Source organism: Stenella coeruleoalba, assembly GCF_951394435.1.
Source record: "Stenella coeruleoalba genome assembly, chromosome: 15".
Taxonomy (NCBI): Eukaryota; Metazoa; Chordata; class Mammalia; order Artiodactyla; family Delphinidae; genus Stenella; species Stenella coeruleoalba.
The window spans coordinates 82812165-82833741 of record NC_137161.1 but is presented as its reverse complement, the minus strand read 5'-3'; the positions used below and the strand labels follow the sequence as shown (position 1 = coordinate 82833741).

At 43.5% G+C, this 21577-nt stretch overlaps 1 protein-coding gene across 4 annotated transcripts in view; it reads right to left on the bottom strand.

Moving 5' to 3' along the window:
• The window catches only part of BAIAP2L1 (BAR/IMD domain containing adaptor protein 2 like 1), an 88868-nt gene extending 68277 nt beyond the window's left edge, over nucleotides 1-20591 (bottom strand). For all 4 annotated transcript variants that reach the window (XM_079943873.1, XM_079943874.1, XM_079943875.1 and 1 more), the window contains exon 1: nucleotides 20109-20591. In XM_079943873.1, the coding sequence (XP_079799999.1) occupies nucleotides 20109-20159 (51 nt within the window). In that variant the 5' untranslated portion in view covers nucleotides 20160-20591. The remainder of the gene's footprint in view (nucleotides 1-20108) is intronic.
• Nucleotides 20592-21577: the final 986 nt, after the last annotated feature.

Sequence of the window (21577 nt, the reverse complement as noted above, 5' to 3'; positions counted from 1 at the left end):
GTATCATCTCTTATCTGAATAAACTGTAATTTGGGGGATATTTTCTGCCAGTTCCCCATATTGTCTGGTTATTTCTTCTCATTGTTTGGTATCCAACTGTCTTTTGTGTTGGAGGCTTTCCCCAAATGTCTGGTGATCCTTGACTGTCAGTTTGTATTTAGGAGTAAAGCCCTAAAATGTTGGCTGGAAGTGTGTGCGCGTGCATACAGGGTGGCTACTGACCAGTAGGCTTCATTCAGAGTGACTGGACAGCAAGTCAGCTGTAAAGAAACTGGCCAAGTGACGGTAACCAGGGGCCACTGGGTCTCTCCAGAGAAGTTTCTAATTTCCTATCACTGGGCGGGGGAAGGGGCAATCACCAGGTGGTCAGCTTTCCCAGGTCTGGAAGGGGGTTGGGAATCCCACAGGTTTCCTGTGCTGATTTTTCCTGAATTCCAGTACCTCAGCTGGTGTTTCCAAGTCAAGAGTGCCTCTGATTCAACACATCCTGAGACTGAATCTCCAGGCTGCCACGCCCAGGGAGCAGCTGTAATAGTGGTGGCTGGGGCAGGAAAGGGGACCTGGCAGTTTAACCACCTGTGTAACTCCTATTCTAGCCCTGCATGTCCCCTCCATCTCTACCTTCTGTGGGGCCTGTTCCCCAGCCTTGGGGGTTCTCTGGGGTGAAGGGCTCAGCTCTCACTGGTACTCATCTCTGCAGTTTCTTTCAGTTCTCTTAAGGCAGTTTACCACACCTCCGTCCATTTCTAACAATCCAAATTTCTTTAGGCCTTTTGTCAACTGATATTTCCTTTTTCAGGTCTCTACACTATGGATTTACAGGCATTTTCTTTAAGTTCCTTTGCCATCATTTTAATGTATTCTCAAAAGGAAGAGAAGAAAAAGACTTGAGGTCAATAGGCCATGCTTAACTGGAAGTCCACTCAGCTTGTTTTCCTGGAGCCAGTCAGCTGTTTGAGCCTCATTCACAACCAGTAGCCATGAAGCTCCAGAGCCGATGCTGACCCCTCACCAGTCCCTCTGCAAGATGGTCAGCCTCAGTACCTGATCACGGGGACCTGTCGCCACAGCTGCTATTTCTATTATCTTTCCTCAAGTTGTTTTGTTTTTAAGCTTTTAATTTTGAAATAGTTTAAGAGTCACAAGAAGTTATAAAAACTGTCCAAAGAGTTCCCATGTATGCTTCCTCCAATGGTAACTTATATGGCCACAGTACATCGTCAAAACCAGGAAACCAACATTGGTACAACACTATTAAACTATAGACCTTATTTGGATTTACCAGTTTTCATGTCTCTAATCTGCACGGTGTGTGCTTTGTTTCTATGACACCTTATCACACGTATAGATTTGTGTAACAGTCACCATCACCACAGTTATTATACAGAACTGTTCCATTAGCACAAAGATCTCCCTGATGCCACCCCTTTACAGCCACACCCTCCCCACCAATCCTAAGCCCTGGCAACCGCTGATCTCAGTCACAATAGTTTTGTCATTGTGAGGATGTAATATAAGTGGGTCACCATATGTGACCTTTTAAGATTTACTTTTTCACTCAGCACAATGCCCTTAAGAACCATCCCAGTTGCTGGGCGTATCAAGTTTGTTCCCTTTCTTTGCTATCAGTGGTCCAGAGAATGAATGTATCACAGTTTATCCATTTAACTGTTGACCATTTGGGTTGTTTCCAGTTTTTGGCAATTACAAATAAACCTGATATGGACAATCATGTACAGGTTTTTGTGTGAACATGAGTGTTCATATCTCTAGAATAAACACCTGGGAGTTCAACTGCTGCGTCACATGGTAGGTGTACATTTAACTTCATAAGAAACTGTCACACTCTTTTCCAGAGTTGGCTGCACTATTTTACATTCTCATCGGCAATGTACGAGATTTCAGTAATTTTTAAAATCTAATAACTTCATTAGAAAATGGTTGCTTTCTAATAAAAAAAACTATTTTTCAAATACCTCATCTACAATCCTCAAAATAATCTTACAACACCAAGTCTGGATGGTAAGAATATAAGTTCTAATAAAAAGATAAAACTATTTTTAAAACATCATTTAAAATTCTTAAAATAATCTCACGTGGCTGAGTCTAGATGGTAATACGTATAAGGAAATCAACAGAGCAAGCTCCGTCCTCTAGCAGATAAGCAGTTACAAAGAGAAGCTAAGATCTGTGTTTTTTCTTAAGATTATTCTTTGTTCAGCGTATTCAAATAATGGGAAAGTATAATTTGATTTCTTGATATAATTCTTGAAATGTTTACATATAACTCCCATCTTAAAATTTCAAAAACAATGAAATAATGAGAACTTCCAAAGTTAACACCAAGCATAAACCACTATCCAAATGATTCAACAGGAAAAAAGTTCAACTAAGACATGAGACTACAATCAGCTTCAGAAAAAATATAAGAATTTTTAAGCTTGTAAGTTCAACATACACTTCAATTCTTTATTTTAGGTTTAGCTACAGAAATGTTTCCCCTGGAAATTCTGGCCTCTCTGAACAGTGGAAAATCCATTTCGACACTGGCTGTTGGCCATTAATCTAGTTATTTTAGCTGAAGTACATGTTATTTTTAAACCCAGGAACAAAAAAGCAGTGCGCTGTCATATTCCACAATCCATAAAATTTTTACAGTGCATGTCCTTGTGAACTGGATGGGTCCTACATTTTGGAGGGAGGGCAGCAGCTGGGTCAAAGGTCATGCTGTGTCAAGGCCTGGCAAGACCTGTATTGTTTATAGAGCCTCAAATGTAGAGAGAATCACCAGCAGTAATGAACAAATCCATTTTAAGTTTGGCGCTAGGAATAAAAGGTTTAAGATTCCAAGTACAGAAACAAAATAAATTATAAAAGGCATTATCGGGCCAAGAAGCACTATTTTGTTACCATCTATAACAAAAGCTTAGTATGTATCCCAACAGTTACTGCTTGGCAAGGAGGATAATGTGGCAAACCACTTTGAACCAGAATGAGTTTCATCTTCATTCAGGGAAGAATATGGACCATCTAGGCTAAAATAAGATGACTGGCAACATCACTGTTGTACCTGTGCTGTGTCTCATAATGAAGAGGGTTGGTCCTATCACAAGAGCTCCGCAGCACTGGAGAATCAGTGCTCAGCTATTTCCAAAACTGCTGAGGAACAGGCCACTCGGACCCTACAGGCACTTTCCACCGGATTTCTAGTTGGTCCATTTATCTCATACATTTCCTCTGCCTCCTGTACCGTTACAGATCATAATTTTAAAACGAATTATACAATCTTACGATGGTTTTTAACTTTCTCACCATTTAGATTTTTCTTTCATTATTGAAAAATTATTACCTTTACCAGTATGAAACTATAGACTATGAAGCATAAATACAATTATGACTAGCTAGCTAGTTAAACTGAGCTGATTTTAAATTCCTAAGAATTAGTTTCTCTTTCCATTTCTTTTTCCAGTTCTCTACAAGACCAAGGACAACTTATTTGATATTTCAGTGCTTAATTTTCTCAGTTGAAAAGTGTGGGTTATATTTACACTGTAATAAACTTTAAAAGTGATTTAAGAATCTCTAATACAGAGTTTTTTATAACTTGATTCAGGTACTGTATGTCTCTGAAAATTTCGATATTTTATTCTAAATAATCTCATACAAATTAATCTAGCAATGTCACAAATGCTTAAACTAATCAAGGCACATTTTAATTTCATGTGACAAGAATACCTGTTCATAAGGGCTAACTGAGAATACTTCTAGATAGAAGTCATTTGTAAAAAATCTCACTTCCTCTTGCATGTGTTGTCGGAAGCTGCTGTTCCTAGACTAACATCATCAGTATGTAATTATGTCCCCTGCCTTTAGGGAAAGTACTGACGAGTAAATTTGGTAAAAAGGCAGATGCCTGTGGGCTAACTGATGGTCAGAAGAGCCATGTTTTTCATATCCATCTTGAATGGGGAGCAGAAGCCAAGTAAAGGAAAGTTAGACAACTAAGATGTTTTTTGTTTGAAATATTGAGCTAGAGCAAAAATACTCATATTCGAAGATATAAATACACAAAAATGCTTCCTGTCAGTCAAACGTGAACAATGTTTTGGCCCCCTAGTCTGTATGATCTATCTAGGCTACCAGCTAGCAACCTGTATTATGTATCAATTTGTATCATTTATAATTTGTAACATGCCACCCTAGTAGCAATGAACCTGAGGGGTGGGGGACTATTGCATAAAAAATACTTTGGCCTTGAGTCCTCAGGCAAATCGCATGCCTCCATGCTGAGCCTCAGTCTCCTCCTCTATATGGGAAAACCTCTAATTTCCACCTCATGAGGGGTACGAGAATTCACTGAAATAATAACTAATATTTATGGAGCACCTATTGTGTGTTCTTCAAGGCACCTGACAGTGCACTGAATCAACTGTAGTAATTAACGTTGCAAGACAGAAGACAGAAAATATTAGTCAACTCTCCAGATGGATGAGCATTCCTATTTACACAGAAGTCTCCAGGCACCACCGCTTCCTTTCTGTAACATGAAAACAAACGATCCGGGCTCTCCTGCCTCAAAGCGTCACGTCAGGACGAGAGAGACCGTGAACGCAAAAACCTCCAGAAGTCTGCAGTACAAAGGAAACTGGAGGTGTAATTATTATCTGCTTTATTCAGTTCAAAACTCTTTATTCTTTTTTTCCTTTTGAGATACATTTTGACACTCTGCAGCCTACATTTCAGGCTCTGTGCCTAGCACTTCACACGGGTTTGCTCATTAGATCCTAACAAGGCGATGGTTATCCTCCCCATTTTACAGATGAGACGTGAAGCTCTGAGATGTTAAATGTAAAAACCTCGGCGAAGGGCTTCCCTGGTGGCGCAGTGGTTGGGAGTCCACCTGCCGATGCAGGGGACACGGGTTCGTGCCCCGGTCCGGGAGGATCCCACGTGCCGCAGAGCGGCTGGGCCTGTGAGCCATGGCCGCTGAGCCTGCGCGTCCGGAGCCTGTGCTCCGCAACGGGAGAGGCCACAACAGTGAGAGGCCCGCGAACCGCAAAAAAACAAAACAAAACAAAAACCTCACCGAAGATCCCACAGGCAGTGAGAGGCAGAGTCAGTCCTGGGCACTAACCTTTGCGCGCACCACTCAGGCCTCCAGACAAGTTCCTTGAGAATTGTGCAATAAAGTGGGATGAAAACGCTTTTATGACAGAGAGCACTATTTTAGGGTGAGAAATTATGGGAGTCTCTACAATATTTTTTCTTTTTGGATGCCTTCTTGTAATCTTACTCCTGATTTTAGATGAATATAATTAATCTTCCAATAGCATCACAATATGGACCAATTCTACATGGGCAAGTATTTCTGATCTTCTCCTTTTCTTTCCCTTAAAAAAAGGAGGGAGTACGGGAGAAAAAGAAGATTCTCCAACTACCTGCAGTCCTCCCAAGAATTCATAATGGTTAACACTGTCATATTAATTTCCTTTGCTGAAAAGAAATCAAAACGTTACAGAACGACACTGCAAAACCACAAGGTGTTTCAGCCACCCTATCCAAGTCTCATATCCCTTTTTCTTCTCCCCAGAGAACCACTAGTTAAGACTGTAAACTTTCTAACTCATATTTATACACACATATAGTCAGGATTGATAAATAATTTTGCTTTGTACATTTAATAAAATAAACAGTATCATGTAATACATTTTACATGCTTTTTTAAATTCAGTGTTATGCTTCTGAGACCTGTCTACCTTGATATGTATTAACTGGGTTTATTCCGATTTAACTTCTGTATGGTATCCCTTTGTGATGGCTAATTTTATGTGTCTGCTACAGTACCTAGTCAATTGAATACTAATTTCGGTGCAGCCGGGTAGGAATTGTCGATGTGGCTAACTACCCGTAGACTTTAAGAGATTACCCTCAGAAATCTGAGTGGGCTTCCTTCAGTCGGCTGAAAGGCTCTAAGAATGAAACTGGGGTTCCCTGAGGAAAAAGACCTTCCACTCGTAGACTCCAGGCTGCCCGGCTGCCCCACAATTTCACACCTTCCAGGCCGCACAGCAGCGTGAGCTGGTTTCTGGACTTCCTCTACCGAGAGACATTTAGGCGGCTTCCAGGTTTTTGCTAACACCAACTGTGTGGCAAGAAGCTGTCGATGTCTCCTTGTGCATGTGGGTGAGAATTCTCCTAGAAACACAACTGCTGGGGCATGGGGTACGTGAAGATTTTTCGGGTTTGTTAGCTACTGCCGAATACTTTCTCCGAAGTGGCTGCTGCAATCTGTGCTCCTACAACCGCTGTGCTATTTTACCACAATCACCAACACCTGGTGTCATACTTTTTTTGCCCAATGGGTGAAAAACAGTACTTTTTTTTTTTTTAAGTACAGTAAACCGTTTCCCTTGTCAGCATTAAAAAAAGGACACAGGACTGGAACTATCTAAGCAGGGGAAGAGAAACAATGAAAGGTGGTTTTTATCCTCAGCTCTCAAGTCTATCATGGAATAAAGTCATTAGTGACTTTTGTCCTTTTCACCACAGGGTGAGAAGAGGCACCAAAAGCGTGGATCATGCCTGCAATCAAGCCAGTCTGGGCTGTGGCCTCCCCTCCCTGCCCCCATCTCTGTGCTCCAGGCCAATGGCCTCTGGGCTGTGCTCGGAACAGGCCAAACCAATTCCACCACAGGGATCCTGCACCTGCTCTCCTTCTGCCTGGAGGCCCTTCTCCTGGATACCCACCCACCTGGGTCTCAGAGACAGCTTCCTCCACCCTCCTCCTCCCGCCCTCTCTCCAGCTGTTTCCTCCTTCTCTTTCATCAAAAGGTTTGTCACTACCTTACAGGATATTACCTGTTTACTCTGTCTCCTTAGTAGAAACTAAGGAAATTAAGTAAATTAAGGCCAAGGACCACTGCACCTCCAGCACCAAGAACAGTACCTGGACTATCTAATGCCCAAGGTATACTCGCAGCAGCAGTTTTTGAATTCTTTTAAAATTATATGAGATGTATGTGCTCGTGGACGAATCAGCTGCATCACGTGCCTTCAGCTCATCTGAACACACAGACACAATAACCCAGTGGGCTGATTAGCCACAGCAAGGATTGGTGGAGTGAGGTAATGCACTGCTCGCAGATTCATTAGCTCAACGTAACAGCTCCAACAGAGGCTCACAGAAGCTGCAAGATTCTGCCCTCTACCTACTAAGTCATAACAGGCTTACAAAATCTCCAAGTGCCATATCTTTCCTTGTGAACTTTGCTCCCCAACCCTATGTTTTTCCAAGTTGACATTTAAATTACTTTTTAAGTATTAGGCAATAACACAGTCCTTAAAAAAATACGTTGCTGGAAACAACCCAAATGTCCATTAACTGGTGAATAGATGAAAAGACTATAATTTTATAGTTTATAAGTTACACCTCAATAAAGCTATTAAAAAAAAACAGCAACAACAACAATCCAGCAACAACAAAACCCTGCTCTTCTCGACATCCCAGGCTGCTAAGGGTTCAGGCTCTAAATCCTCAATGCTGAGAAATGCCACAAAGCTGTGGTTTCTAACTAGCCTGCCCACAGAAGACCCAGATGTGCTGAGATGCAGGTCATCCACTGTCCTCTGTGAACACTGGTCCAGGACCAGACAGAACAATGCTCCTGGTCTGCAGAGCATGTATGCCCATGTAGCTGTTAGCAGCAACTTCCGCTGCTCAATCAGTTAGATCCATTAGTAGAAAAAGATAACCCAGCTATTTTGAGACCAATCTCCTGCTTGGCAGTTATCTTTCCAGCTATGATTGGGGAAGGAGTTTGGCAAAAATGTTTCTCCATTTTCTTTTTCTCTGGCAAAAAATCATTACCGTGTCCCTCTAGAAGGACAGTTTCATAGGAAATCTTCAGCCCACAGAGGGAACCCCACTCCATGAAACTTTCACTATGACTTAAACACTGTTTTGCCTTCCTTCTTCCTTTCCTTTCTTTATTCATAACCAGGCTTTGGTTTGTAGATAATTATTTCTGCAAAAGTGGTCCTTCATTCAGAGGGCAAAGGGCATGCCAGAAATGAAGCCACGAGGCGCCAAGGGTTCCATGGCTTCCCCCCCCCAGCAACATGATCTCTGCACCAGAAGCCACTGGGCTAGTGGTCAGTAAAGAACAGGGCCACCTCTTTGGGCTTTGCCTCTCCTAGAACATTCTGAGAGAGTTCTGAGAGCATCTGGTAGATCCCAAGCTCCTTTAAGAACCAACCAGGTGATGAAAACCAGTGTGATCAGAACCAGAAAGGTACATCTTGCTGCTTCTTAAGATCCATTACTAGAAGCAATTACATCTCCGGGACCTTTTATTTCATTGGTTAAAGAAACAGATTTCTGTGACAAAACTCCACCTTCCCTACTCATTTAGGCAGCAAGAACTGCTCTGAAGCCAAAGCACAATTAAGCAAAACAAAAAGGTCCCAACATACTGGTGTGAGAAAGAAGTGTGTTCTATAACTGTTCAAACGTTTTGGAAGAAATTATCAAACATGTCAAGAAAATGAGGTCCCAGAGCTATTCCACCCAGTAAACTAGTGTACTAGTTTTCAATTGTTATTTTTAAAGAAAATTGTGGAGGGAGAACCATGTTATAGGTAATAAGTGTTCATGACCATCTGATAACATAACTTGGGGGAAAAAAATGGCCTGAACCCTATTCAACACTTTCCTTCCAGTGAAGGAAAGTTTCATTTTACTTTAAACACTAGACAAAAGTTTCACATGTGTCTATGAGGGGAATCATTTGAAACCACGTTTCCTTGTAGTTTTTTTTTTTAAATTTATTTTTGGCTGCATTAGGTCTTCGTTGCTGCGCGCAGGCTTTCTCTAGTTGTGGCGAGTGGGGGTTACTCTTCACTGTGGTGCGCGGGCTTCTCATTGCGGTGGCTTCTCTTGTTGAGGAGCACGAGCTCTAGACGCATGGGCTTCAGTAGTTGTGCCACACAGGCTCAGTAGTTGTGGCTCGTGGGCTCTAGAGCACAGGCTCAGTAGTTGTGGCACACGGGCTCAGTAGTTGTGGCATGAGGGCTCTAGAGTGCAGGCTCAGTAGTTGTGGCACACAGGCTTAGCTGCTCTGCAGCATGTGAGATCTTCCCAGACCGGGGCTCGAACCCATGTTCCCTGCATTGGTTGGTGGATTCTTAACCACTGCGCCAGCAGGGAAGGCCTTCCTTGTAATTTTAAGTATAGATGATTACACTGGGTCCAAGGTCCAGCAGGTGCTGTAACTCCATATAGCTGCACGTTATTTCCTGGCAGCACTAAACACCCTTTCCAGGCTGAGAGCAGGCAATCCTAGCTTACTAACTGCCAGTGCTATCAGACATGGTAGCAGTGTCTGGCCTACACTGGCCTCCATCAGCAAGAGGATTTGGGGACCTACCCCAGATTTCAAGCAACTTTTGGACCTTGAACTTCAGAGGAAGTAGTACCTGTGAGACTAAAGTAAAAAATCACTTCTTGGGCTTCCCTGGTGGCGCAGCGGTTGAGAGTCCGCCTGCCGATGCAGGGGACATGGGTTCGTGCCCTGGTCCGGGAAGATCCCACATGCCGCGGAGCGGCTGGGCCCATGAGCCATGGCTGCTGAGCCTGCACGTCCAGAGCCTGTGCTCCGCAACAGGAGAGGCCACAACAGTGAGAGGCCCGCGTATGGTTAAAAAAAAAAAAAAAAAAAAAATCACTTCTTGAAACTCCAGCTATGATAATATTAGCATTCATTTTTGCTTGGTTCCTACAGGTCCATGTTCTTATTTGAAAGAATGGAAATAATCCTTCCTATAAGCCACAGTGCTAGGACAACTCTTACATAACTTTCGATCAGAATCTGGAAATTTGCTTCTTTCCTGGTATTTGTGTGTGTGTGTGTGTGAGTGAGAGAGTGAGAGAGTGAGAGAGTGAGAGAGAGAGAGAGAGAGAGAGAGAGAGAGAGGGAGAGAGGGAGAGAGGGAGGGAGGGAGGGAGGGAGGGAGGGAGGGAGGGAGGGAGGGAGGGAGGGAGATCATGGCAAGTATTAGAGAACACGTACTTATGTATCACTCCACTAACTTGTAAAGTCCTCACGTTTGGGCCTTTGAAACAACTACACACTTGTTCACTCTTTATTACACACATACAGTGAGCCTAACCTTATGTTGGATGTACAGAACCCAAAGATGAATGAGGTAAGAGTTCCAGCCCTTGAAAATGCATGGTCGGGACTTCCCTGGCAGTCCAGTGATTAAGACTTCGCCTTCCAGTGCAGGGGATGCAGGTTTGATCCCTGGTCGGGGAGCTAAGATCACACATGCCTCACAGCCAAAAAGCCAAAACATAAAACAGAAGCAATATTGTAACAAAATTCAATAAAGACTTTAAAAATGGTACACATAAAGAAAAAAAATCTTTTAAAAAAAAAAAGAAAAGAAAATGCATGGTCTAAGGGAGACAGGTATGAAAAAAATACCCAGGCAATCTAGATTGACATAGTGAAAATAAGAAATGCAAAACACCTTTAATATAACTTGAAAATCATTTAGAAATATATAACTTTACCACAGATAGATGGCATGTATTAAAGAAACAGTAACTGATTAGTTACTGGGTTTAAAATAGCTGTTGACAGACATACACTTTGAAGGCTACAGGGCGCGCTAGACCATTTGGTTAAGTGTTCTTGCCTGCCTGATTATTATTAATTTTAAAAGGTGTGTCATGGAATAAAAAGCAAGCAATGGATTTACAGGAAAGAATGTCTCATGTGCTCAGTTGCATTTGTTTAGAAAGTCCCCAAGTACTTAACGAGGAACAGGAACTTTACCAGATCAAAGTATAGTTGACTCTTGAACAATATGAGGCGTAGGGGTGCCCACGCTCCCCACAGTTGAAAATCTGAGTATAGATGGCCCTCCGTATCCACAGATTCAATCAATGCGATGGTGCAATACTGTAGTATTTACTATTGAGAAAAATCCAAGTATAAGCAAACCTGTACAAATTCAAACCCGTGTTGTTCAAGCGTCAGCGGTAAATTGCTGATTTCATATCGCAAGCGACATTCCTTTTTTTAGTTCACTAGTTCTTTCCAAACACCACTCTTACATAATATCTGGAATAATTCTAATGAACTGCCCTCAATAAGATCCTGTGAGACAGGTCGTTCTGCTTTGCATTAAAATCCCAGCCCTTGGGACTTCCCTGGTGGTGCAGCGGACAAGACTCCATGCTCCCAACGCAGGGGGCCCAGGTTTGATCCCTGGTCAGGGAACCAGATCCCACATGCATGCTGCAACTAAGAGTTAGCATGCCACAACTAAGGAGCTGACAAGCCTCAACTAAGGAGCCCGCCTACCGCAGCTAAGACTCGGCGCAAACAAATAAATTAAAAAAAAAAAAAAAAATCCCAGCCCTTGCAATCTGAGAAATATTGTTCAAAAACCCAAAATAATGTAAAAATAGTTCAAGTTTGTTAAATACAGTTCTGATACCAGTAAGGGGAATCAAAACTTCTAAAACTTTTGTTGCTTTGTTTTCATCTACTTCTCTCATATAGCCAACTTTCCAAAGACTTCTTACAAACTGCCTAAGAAACTCTTCTTCACTCTTCTTAACCTGCTCATACATCACTCTTTTCCTCCTTTCTTCCAATACTGGGACAAAGCAAACAAAGTCTGAAGAACGGAACTGGTAAAGGCAGGACGCCTCTGATACTGCTGGAGGTGGGGGGAAGGAGCAAGAACGCAGAATTGATGATCCCGGGCAGGCCAAGGCGGAGGGGAAAGGCTGGCATTGTTGTCCTGTCATAAACTATAAACTTTAGAAAAGCACAGGCTGTTTCTTCTCTAGGGTGGTTTCCAGTGGTGACCACAGTGCTTGGTACAGCCTGGGGCACAAGAAGAGAGCTGCAGAAGGAATAAATGTAGGTGGGAAGCTTAGTTAGTGCATCCCTAACAGATGCTCAGAACACGGTAGCTGTGATTGTTAGTGCCATCTCAGTCTCACTGGCCATGGAGCAGGTGAGGATTTAGTTACAACTGTGAGATAAGCATACATCCGTACTTATTCAACAAATATTTCTGAGTTCTTACTGTGCCAACAGCACAATGAGAGATTTCAAAAAATCCTCAAGGAGTGTACAGCTCGTCGATTGAGAGACAAATTTGTGCCAATAATATTAATACTATTCTTTTACCTGCCTATGTGTCAGTCACTCTACTAGATGCTGAGGATAAGCAGTAAACAGAACACATGAAAATCAATGCACGTAGAGTGGTATGGTCCAGCAAACACAAGCTACTACTGCTCGCAGCCAACACACTGTTCTAAGAGCTTTCGTTCATTATTATGTTTAATCTTCACAACAACCATATGAGGTGGGTACTATCCTCACCCTTGTTCACAGATGTGAAAATTGAAGGCAAGGTCAAATGGAGGAATATGGCATTATCAAGTACATACCAGAAAGTGGGGTAACACAAAGGATGGACTGTTTTGCTGAAGAAGTCATCTGTCTCAGGGGCACAACAGTTGGACTGTCATGTAAGAACAGCATTTTGCGTGTTTAAAGTGTTCACACACTTAGAAATATATTGTACCATCAGACATAGTTACGGCCGGCACCTCAAGCTGCTCCCAGTGTAAGATGAAGCCCGCAAAAAATACACCATTTGGTCAATTGAAACCATTAAAAAAATTTTTTTTAAATTGCAGCACTTAAATATAAGGAATTATCATTGCGATTTTCCTGATTCTTTTCTGTCACTTGAGTTTTTGCATCCAGAAATGGATTGGTCTGTTAGCTTAGGTCTCAGGCAGCCGAATCCGAGAGGTGACCAGGGTTGTCTCTGGTCCTCCTCTCCCCTCCCTTCCCCCAGCCCCCCCGGACTGGAGCTTCTCTTCTCCTAACTCAGGAGGGGGCTGCTCCATCCGGAAGGTCAAAGGGAAGCACTTAGGGTGGCTAGTAGCTGAGATCTGTCCTGACCCACACCCAGGTCTTTTTCATGTTTATTATAGGCAATATGTTCTTATCATCTGAACTTTTATCCCTTCTTACTTTGGCAGGTTGTTAATACCAATTTTGTACCTTTTCTGGTCCATCTTACTGCTTTCGTACAGTTCAAGGATACAGCTGCACTCGAAGTGGATCAGCTGCTTGCAACATTAGGAGTAAGACTTTGAAAAGACAGTTGTAAGAACTAGAATTTGGTTCTCAGTTTTGTTGAATTTTTCTTCTGTTGCACTCACAGTCTCAGGTTAGTAAAAGTTAAAAATGTACCCGCATAAGTAAAAATTAAGAGAAAATGGTAAGATTTTAAATTAGGTTTACCCTCAGAAGGTTAATTTGCGAAACAGAGGTAGAAAGTGGCACACTTTACCTTAGTTTTTAAAACTTTTTATCCATTAAAATGGAATAGATTTATCAATTTCTAGGGGTTTTTTTTTAGCTTAAGTATTATAAAAGTGACCCGCTCACATAAAATGTAAACACCCCAGAAGGTCGACTGTAAGTAAGAAGTAAAAGCCCCTTGCCCCCTGCCCTAGAGCTAACCACAGCTAGCCGTTAATATTTTTATTGGAGGAATTGCTACTGTTTAGGGACTTTTAACCCCCAAATTACCATATAAATAAAACCAGTTTAAGCAACAAACCCAGAAGTATCTTCACCCACTGGCTGTTCTCTCTCAGAACACAGCTCTAGAAGGCCCTGAGCAATCCCTTACATCTCTGAGGGGTGCTTATTTATTTTGCTTCCTAGATTGGGAACACATTCTGGTAATATTTTTCATTTATTTTGGAACGAGAGAGAAACCAGTAACATTTCATCTCATTTCCACAACTCTTACCTTTAACCATAAAGATCTGAGTTACAACCAGAACACAGTCCTTAAAATAAGGATAAACCAGAAAGACCGACTCAAGGTCTGGAAAACATAAAGAGAAGTATAAAATCAAGGCTGAGGAAAGTAAGAACAGAAACATACAGGCCTCAGGGGCCACAGAGCTGTAATTACTCTGGACACATCTACAAGTACAAAGTTTATAGGGGAAATTATACCCGGTAGTGCTAGACATGAAATCTAGGGTGTTCTCCCAGCCAATGTCCACAAGCTACTCTATGTTATAGGTATACATGTTCTACTACTTTTTTTTTTAAACCCTCTAAAGGTTATAAAAAAAAAAAAAGAAAAAAAGGAAGCAGTTTTAAAAGACCTACTTAATTGGTTGAGGTTCAGGAAAGGTACATTCTCACAGGATCAGATTACAGCATAAATTGGGGCAAGTCTTCTGGAGGGCATTTTGCAATGTATCACAAATATGCTCTACAATGTTGACTACCCTTTGACCCACAACTCCTGCTGGGGATTTAGCTTAAGGAAAAGATCCCAGATTTGTGCAAAGCTTTACCTGCAATGACGTTCAGTGCAGTACTTTAATAGCAAAGCATTGGCAACCATCTTACATCCAAGAAAAGGGGAGTGGATCAATAAATTCTGATGAAGAATGGAGAGTCATCAAAGTGATGAAGCACACAATACTGACTGACATGGAAAGATGTACTGAGAGATACTAGAAAGAGTGACAGTAAGAGTTAACAGTGTGGGATTCTGGGTGACTTTTACTTTTGGTGTAAATATTCATAGAAATTTTGGAAATTCTCTGGTATCAGAAAAAAATATAGTTTTAAAGAGCCTCTGAGGTTAAAACCAACACACACATGTAAATTAATAAAACATGAATGACTGTGGGAAATGCTGAGAAGTATAATCTGGGGGACTTGTTCACAAACATGTACAATCTAAGTGGGGAGAAGACCCAAATTAAAAGTAACAGGGACTTCCCTGGTGGTCCAGTGGCTGGGACTCCACGCTCCCAGTGCAGGGGGTCCAGGTTCGATCCCTGGTCGGGGAACTAGATCCCGCATGCATGGGGGATCTACTAACTACAGTGGAGTTAGATCTACTAACTACAACTACTACAGTGATATGGATGAATCCAACAGACACACTGGGTGAAAGAAGGCAGACAAAATAAGCCAAACTAATTAGCGCTGCTAGAAGTCAGGAGAGCAGTTATCTTGGAGGGGACACAGTGACTGGCAGGGGCCATGAGAGGGACTCTGGGGGCTGGTCGTGGTCTACTTCTTGATCTGGGTGCTGGTTACACACGTGGGTTCAGTTTGTGACAATTTAGTGAGCTCTATACACCTAAGCAAACCTTTCAGTGTGCATATTAAAGTTCAATAAAAAGTTTTAGAAATAAGAATGGATGGGCTTCCCTGGTGGCGCAGTGATTGAGAATCTGCCTGCCGATGCAGGGGATGCGGGTTCGAGCCCTGGTCTGGGAAGATCCCACATGCCACGGAGCAACTAGGCCCGTGAGCCACAACTACTGAGCCTGTGCGTGTGGAGCCTGTGCTCCACAACAAGAGAGGCCGTGATAGTGAAAGGCCCGTGCACTGCGATGAAGAGTGGACCCCGCTTGCTGCAACTAGAGAAAGCCCTCGCACAGAAATGAAGACCCAACACAGCTAAAAATAAATAAATAAATATTTAAAAAAAAAAAAAAAAAGAATGGATAAGCAACAAGGTCCTGCTATATAGCACAGGGAACTATTAAACCAGAATGGAAAAGGATTTTTAAAAGAATGTACATATATGTGTAACTGAATCACTGTGCTGCTGTACAGCAGAAGTTAACACAGCATTGTAAATCAACTATACTTCAATAAAAATAAAAGTTTTAGAAATAAAAATATATACATTTGCAAATGTTAACAGATAAGTTAAATGAATATTTGTGCTGCTTTTATAATGATTTTTACTTTTGAAGTGCAGAATAAATACCTGTGTGGAATGTTGAGGGGAAAAAAATCCAACTGGTTGCAATTGCACAGACATTAGGTTTCCCCTGCAGGTCTGCCTGCAGCTCATTACGATAAAAGTGCAAGGCAAGAATTAATGCCTAATCCTGGAATAATGTCACAAGTGTAAACTCAAAAGCAACCTGAAACTCGGTGTCACAAGTCCAAGTGGCCCCAGCCTTCATTAAAAAGGACGTTGCTCTGTCTGCTTAGCAATGTTATTGTAGTTCTAAAACCTCTTTCCAATCAAGAAAAATGTTATGACAAGAAAGGACATTCAGTGTTTGGCTTTGTGTTTTCATTTTACCATAAAAAAAGCTACAATACTGGGCTGTGCGGTTTAATATTCGATACCTGGCAACGCTTTCTGCCGCTACCTGGCACCTGATTCTTACAATCCCCTTTTTTAGTCATCATGGAGCCAAGAGCAAGTTGTCTGGTCTTCTGCAAGTCCCATTTTATCTTCAGCATACCCGAAGAAAGTAGTGTTATGGCGGGAACACAGGAAGATATCAAGTAGCCTACACGACAACAACAATAAACATAAACAGCAACTGAAAGCTTCAAAAGCTAGACCTATATGCCACAGTCCACACTGGAAGCCAACCAGGCAGGGACTTTCACTTACATGTCCCCACTTAAACCCAAGTCGAGAAAATAAACCACCCTTACACAAACAAAACCTAGCACATAGGCCTAGACCGCTCGCTTTGCCCAGTGAAAGAACAAAAGTACCTCATTTTCTTATTCAAAGAAAGGTTTGTTCAAAACATGTCAATGATGATGAGTTAACGATGACAAACTTCTGCGTGACATCTTAGATGACTGAAGTATGAAAATGTATTTGGTTTGTGCATTTGTTGGCCACTACAAGCTAAATTTCTATACAAAAAAGGAGAGGGATGGAGGCTGGCAGGGGAACTGGCATGTGGGCACTGGTCTCTCACAGACTTTGGGCCTCACCTTCTCAATGGTATACAAGATCCATGTCCACCTAGATGGCTGATGTACACTTCGAATGAAACACAGTGTCAAGGGAGGGAGAGGGGAGACTGGCACAGGACAGGTGCTAATGAAATTAATTAAATGTTCATTTATTCAACAAATATGTACACCTACTAGGTACCAGGAATTGTTCTAATTGCTCAGAACACAACCAAACAAAGCTTCTTTCCTTTGGGAGCTTACATTCTAGTTGGAGTAGGAATAAACATATATGATAAGTAAATATATATTACATGCTAAGGTCATAAGCACTGTGGGGAGTGGGGGAAGGTAAAGTAGGCTTAGGTGGGACTGGAAGATGGATGGCATCATCTGGGATTTTAAAGCTGTGTGAGTGGGACTCTGAGAAGGTGGCATTTAAACAAAGACCTCTGTGTCCCCTTCCCCATCACTGCTGCTTCAGCAAGATTAATGTAGGGGTGACATCCCTGGATGACATCACATCCAGCCCTCCTCAACTTCCTAAGACCAACAGTTCTAACTTCTAGGAAGGTTGTGGCTACTTTTTTGCGTGTGTGTGGTTACTTTTAATTAAGGGTTTTTTTTGAACTTTACTTCTTCCTTGTACCACTAAAGCACGTACTCATTAGAAAACCATACAAAATCACAAGCAAGCTGCTGTGGGAAAATTATGGGCATAGTATAGGCTGAAGAGTGGGGAGGGAGAGGGATCTTTGGCTTAATTCTAATTAGCAACAGTGACACTACCTGACACTTTGGGACTTACTACCATGCCATTTGTTTGTGACGCCATAAAATACTCATCTTCCCGGGATCTAGCATGGCTCTCCAGTAATCATTTGTCTACGTATACATTTTAGAAAACTCAGCAAATGTTTAAATAAATATTTAAAGGTATTTGATACTGCATACAGAGGATCACACCACTTTATAATTCCTCCTTTTCTCTAAAGTATTCCTTTTTTTCAAAGTTAGAACAATTTGAGTATTAAAAAAAAAATCTAAAACCCATGTAAGTCATAAAATCTCATTTGCAGGTGGCTTTTGTAAACACACCTGGTTAGGTTGTGTTTCTATTAGTAAAACATTCTGGTTTGCCAGGTAACATAAAGGAGACCTCTTTTCTAGGTTCATCAACACTGCAGGGAGATTTTTACCATATTAAACTTAAATTGTTTTCAGCTTTCGTCTTTGTGGGGTGGGGGAGGGGAAGAACCCAAAGAGGAGGTGGTGAAAGGATGGTGGGCTTTCAATCAGACCTGTGAACATAAAATTTCACTGTGCATTTCCATCATAGTCAAAGCGTGAGCTAGCAGCATCCACTTCATAGATTACATATAAACTTGTTATCTGGAGCTGTAAATTATTATCCCACCATCCCAACCTAAAGATGACCCCAAACATTAACGAGGAAATGGTGATTAAAGTCAGTCAATAAACATCTGTGAGCTTTTTGTATCTTTTAAGACACCTGGGAGTAGAAAGCAATAAGGTACTGGTCTCTAATCTTCAGTGTATTACAGCCTTTCAAAATATGAAAATGATTTACAATGCTTTATGTCTATAAATACACATAACCAAAACTATAAAATCCACACTTTTTCCCTCCTGCCTCAGTTCTTTGAGTAATGCGACATTGGCATTTGTGGCACTGTAATTCACTTGAGTACAGTCCCTCCACTGAGTCACCACTAAAAGTGAAAGTCAGGAAGAACTGGGAGAAAAAGCAGAGAAGAGTGACTTCAGGATTGCATGCCAGATTTGTTATCTCAGGTTGGAAAGATATATGTGTCTGTGTTTTGGAGGCAGGAGGAGCACAACTCCACTCAAATTTGCAATGATCTGCATTCCTCACAAAAGTACAGTTTTACCGTCCTTAACTGGACAGTCATCAGAGTAGCCACTACTCCCAAGTCCAAGAGTAAAAATGTTATATTTACACACTTCATCAACATGCCCCACTTCCTACCCCACCATCTTCAGGATCATTTAAATATTAAACAATCTCAACCCAAAGGTAAAACTTTAACATTCAAATTTCTGGGATTTCTAAAAACTGCCCCTCTATTAAGGAAACATGAACAAGGAACGGATTTTGGTCACATTTACTTACTGAGCCCCCAAATACCATGACAACTGTACCTACTGTATCTACCTATGCAGTATAATCTACATATGACAGTATTTGTGTATCCAGATGAAGGGAACCAATCTTTTAAACTTCGAAGGATTATGAAACTATTTTCATGCTTTTATTCTTAGCCAACAAAAGTCAATAAACTCTGATTTCAGGAATTCACTCAGACCTTGCAAAACTAGAAACTAAATTTTAGGGTTAAAAAAAAAACCTATAAAAAATGACCCAACTGTGGGTCTTAAAAATGGCTACAAATGAATTTAGAGAACTTGAGTTCCATGAGCCTAAGCCGAATTAAAACAAAAGTTGTTTTGTATTCTATTAATATCAGATGATTAAACACATATCTTATTTCAACTGGAATTCATTTATAAGTACTTAAACTTACTAAACTGGCCACTAATCCTAAAACTGTTCGTTTCTGGAAACATTCGCTCGTAATAAGTGAAAGTTAAGAGAATGACCATCGACGCATTCCTTGAGGTTAGGTCTATTTTATTCAAACCTCGGGCGTTCTTTGACTCCCATAACCTCACAAAATAATCGACGTCTAAAAAGCCAAGCTGAACTTAAAGCTGCGTGAGGCAGGGTCTCAGAGGGAGCGCCCCCCGGAGGCCCCCGCGCCGAGCTCAGCTCACCTGGCGCTTGTTAATTACCTGGGAGTTTCCCCCCTACATTCTCAGAGGAAACTCGAGCTTGGCTCTTTGCTCTCCAAGAGCTTAATCGCCGCAGCCACGCCGGCGCGGTCACCGACCCCAAGGAGAAGCTGGGGAGGAGGACGCGCCCCAGGGGCGACACAAGACGCCCCCGCCCCCAACTCTCCCCACAGACGTTTGCTTGTGAAATGTGTAATCTGTTGGGCGTCTCCAGCGCTGGGAGGGGAGAGGAGGGGGAGGGGAGAAGGGGAGAGGATGGGGGAGGGAAGGACATTCCCGCGTAAAGTCCCCTCCTCACCCCGAAGGTGAAAAATCCCGACCGTCTCCCCCGGCGAGGACTGCCGGCCGCCGGCGGGGCCTCCCCGCTTCCCCGGCCTCGAACCCCCGTGCCTCCACTATCCCCGGGACTCCCGCCCTCGAACCCCGAACCCCGGCACTCCCAGGGTCCTGGGCCGCCCCGGGCCAGCTTACCCGGTAGGTGCTCTCCGTGAGCCGGTTCACCTCCTCTGGCCCCCGCGACATGGCTGCAGCCGCCGGGCTGGCGAGCGCGGGAGAACGCGGCCGGGCCTCGTGGCCGCTCGACCCTGGGCGGCGGGAACGCCGGGGCGCGGCTGAGGGGCCCTCGAGGGTCAGCCGCCTCCACAGCCGTCGGCCGGGGAGTGCAGGCGCGCGCCTCCGCGTCCGAAACGTCAAAACTTGCAGCGCTACCGCCACCGCCGCAGCCGCCCTGGAGGAACTGAGGAGAAGCGGCCCTACCCTTCTGGAGCGAGCAGGGCTGGCCAAGCGGCCCCACCTGAGGCGGGCGGGGTGGGCGGGGCGGCCGCGAGGCGGGGCGGCCCGAGTGGGCGGGACTACCCCACCTGAGGCGGCAGGGGCAGTGGGAAGGAGGCGGGCCGAGCGGGCGGCCCGTGGTGGGCGGGTCAGTGAGGCCCGTGTGGGCGGGGCAGAGGCGCGCTGAGCCAAGTGAGCCGAGCAACTCTTCTTGAGGCGGTGGGTGGGCGGAGTGTAGCGGCCCCCATGTGGGCGGGGCGAAGGTGAGCTGGGTCAACCGTCCCCACCTGAGGCGCACTGGGCCGCTGGGGCGCTGGGGCCCGGACCCCGCGAGGCTGTTCTGCTTGGAGCCCATACCGAAGTCCGTCAGGCCTTTGTGGTCCTAGAGCCCTGTAGTGCCCCTCTCAGTACGGGCGACGAATGCCCTGACACCCACGCTCTCCGCGGGCGCTACCCCCAGCTGCCTTTTGGGGACTCGGAAAGAGGGTCCCACGTCCCCCAGTTGTATTGATTTCCCTGCTTGACCCCTTCCTGCGCACCCGTGTCCCTGACCTCAAAGATCTGCGGGACCCCAGGACATAGGCTCTCATAGGTGGAGGAAAGGGGCTGCCACTTGCAGCCCTTTTTGGAAGCTCCTGATATATGAAAAAATTAATAAATGCCACGATCTGGTTACAGAAATAGCAGTACGTTTTTAAACTTTGCTCTAAGAAGGACCTTTAATTCAATGCGATGTAACCGTGCTATTCACAAGATCGTGCTATTCACAAGATCGAGATTTAGAAGACCGTGGTGCGTGCAGGTGTTGTGGAGTAACTCCCCGTTCTGTCTCCATCCCAGCCCCAGCCCAGACCCTGAGGATCCAGAAAAGTTTCCCGTTTTCCGAGCGGGAAGCACGGCTTCGTATCTGAGACACTCACCCAACAGGGCAGGAGATCTTATGCTGGATTTTAAAAACTTCTATCTGGGTGCAATTTCATCTTTCATGGGCTTGTTAGGTCATGAGGCTTCTAAACTGCTCCTGTTATAAAATTCCCTGGGAAATGTACACAAAGAAAGCACTGTGTGACCTAGGTGGGAACACCAGAGCATGAGATGCAGCTGGACTTAGAACCAACAACTTGGACTCTGGGACAATGTTATCAGGTTTTGCAAGCTATAAAGCATAT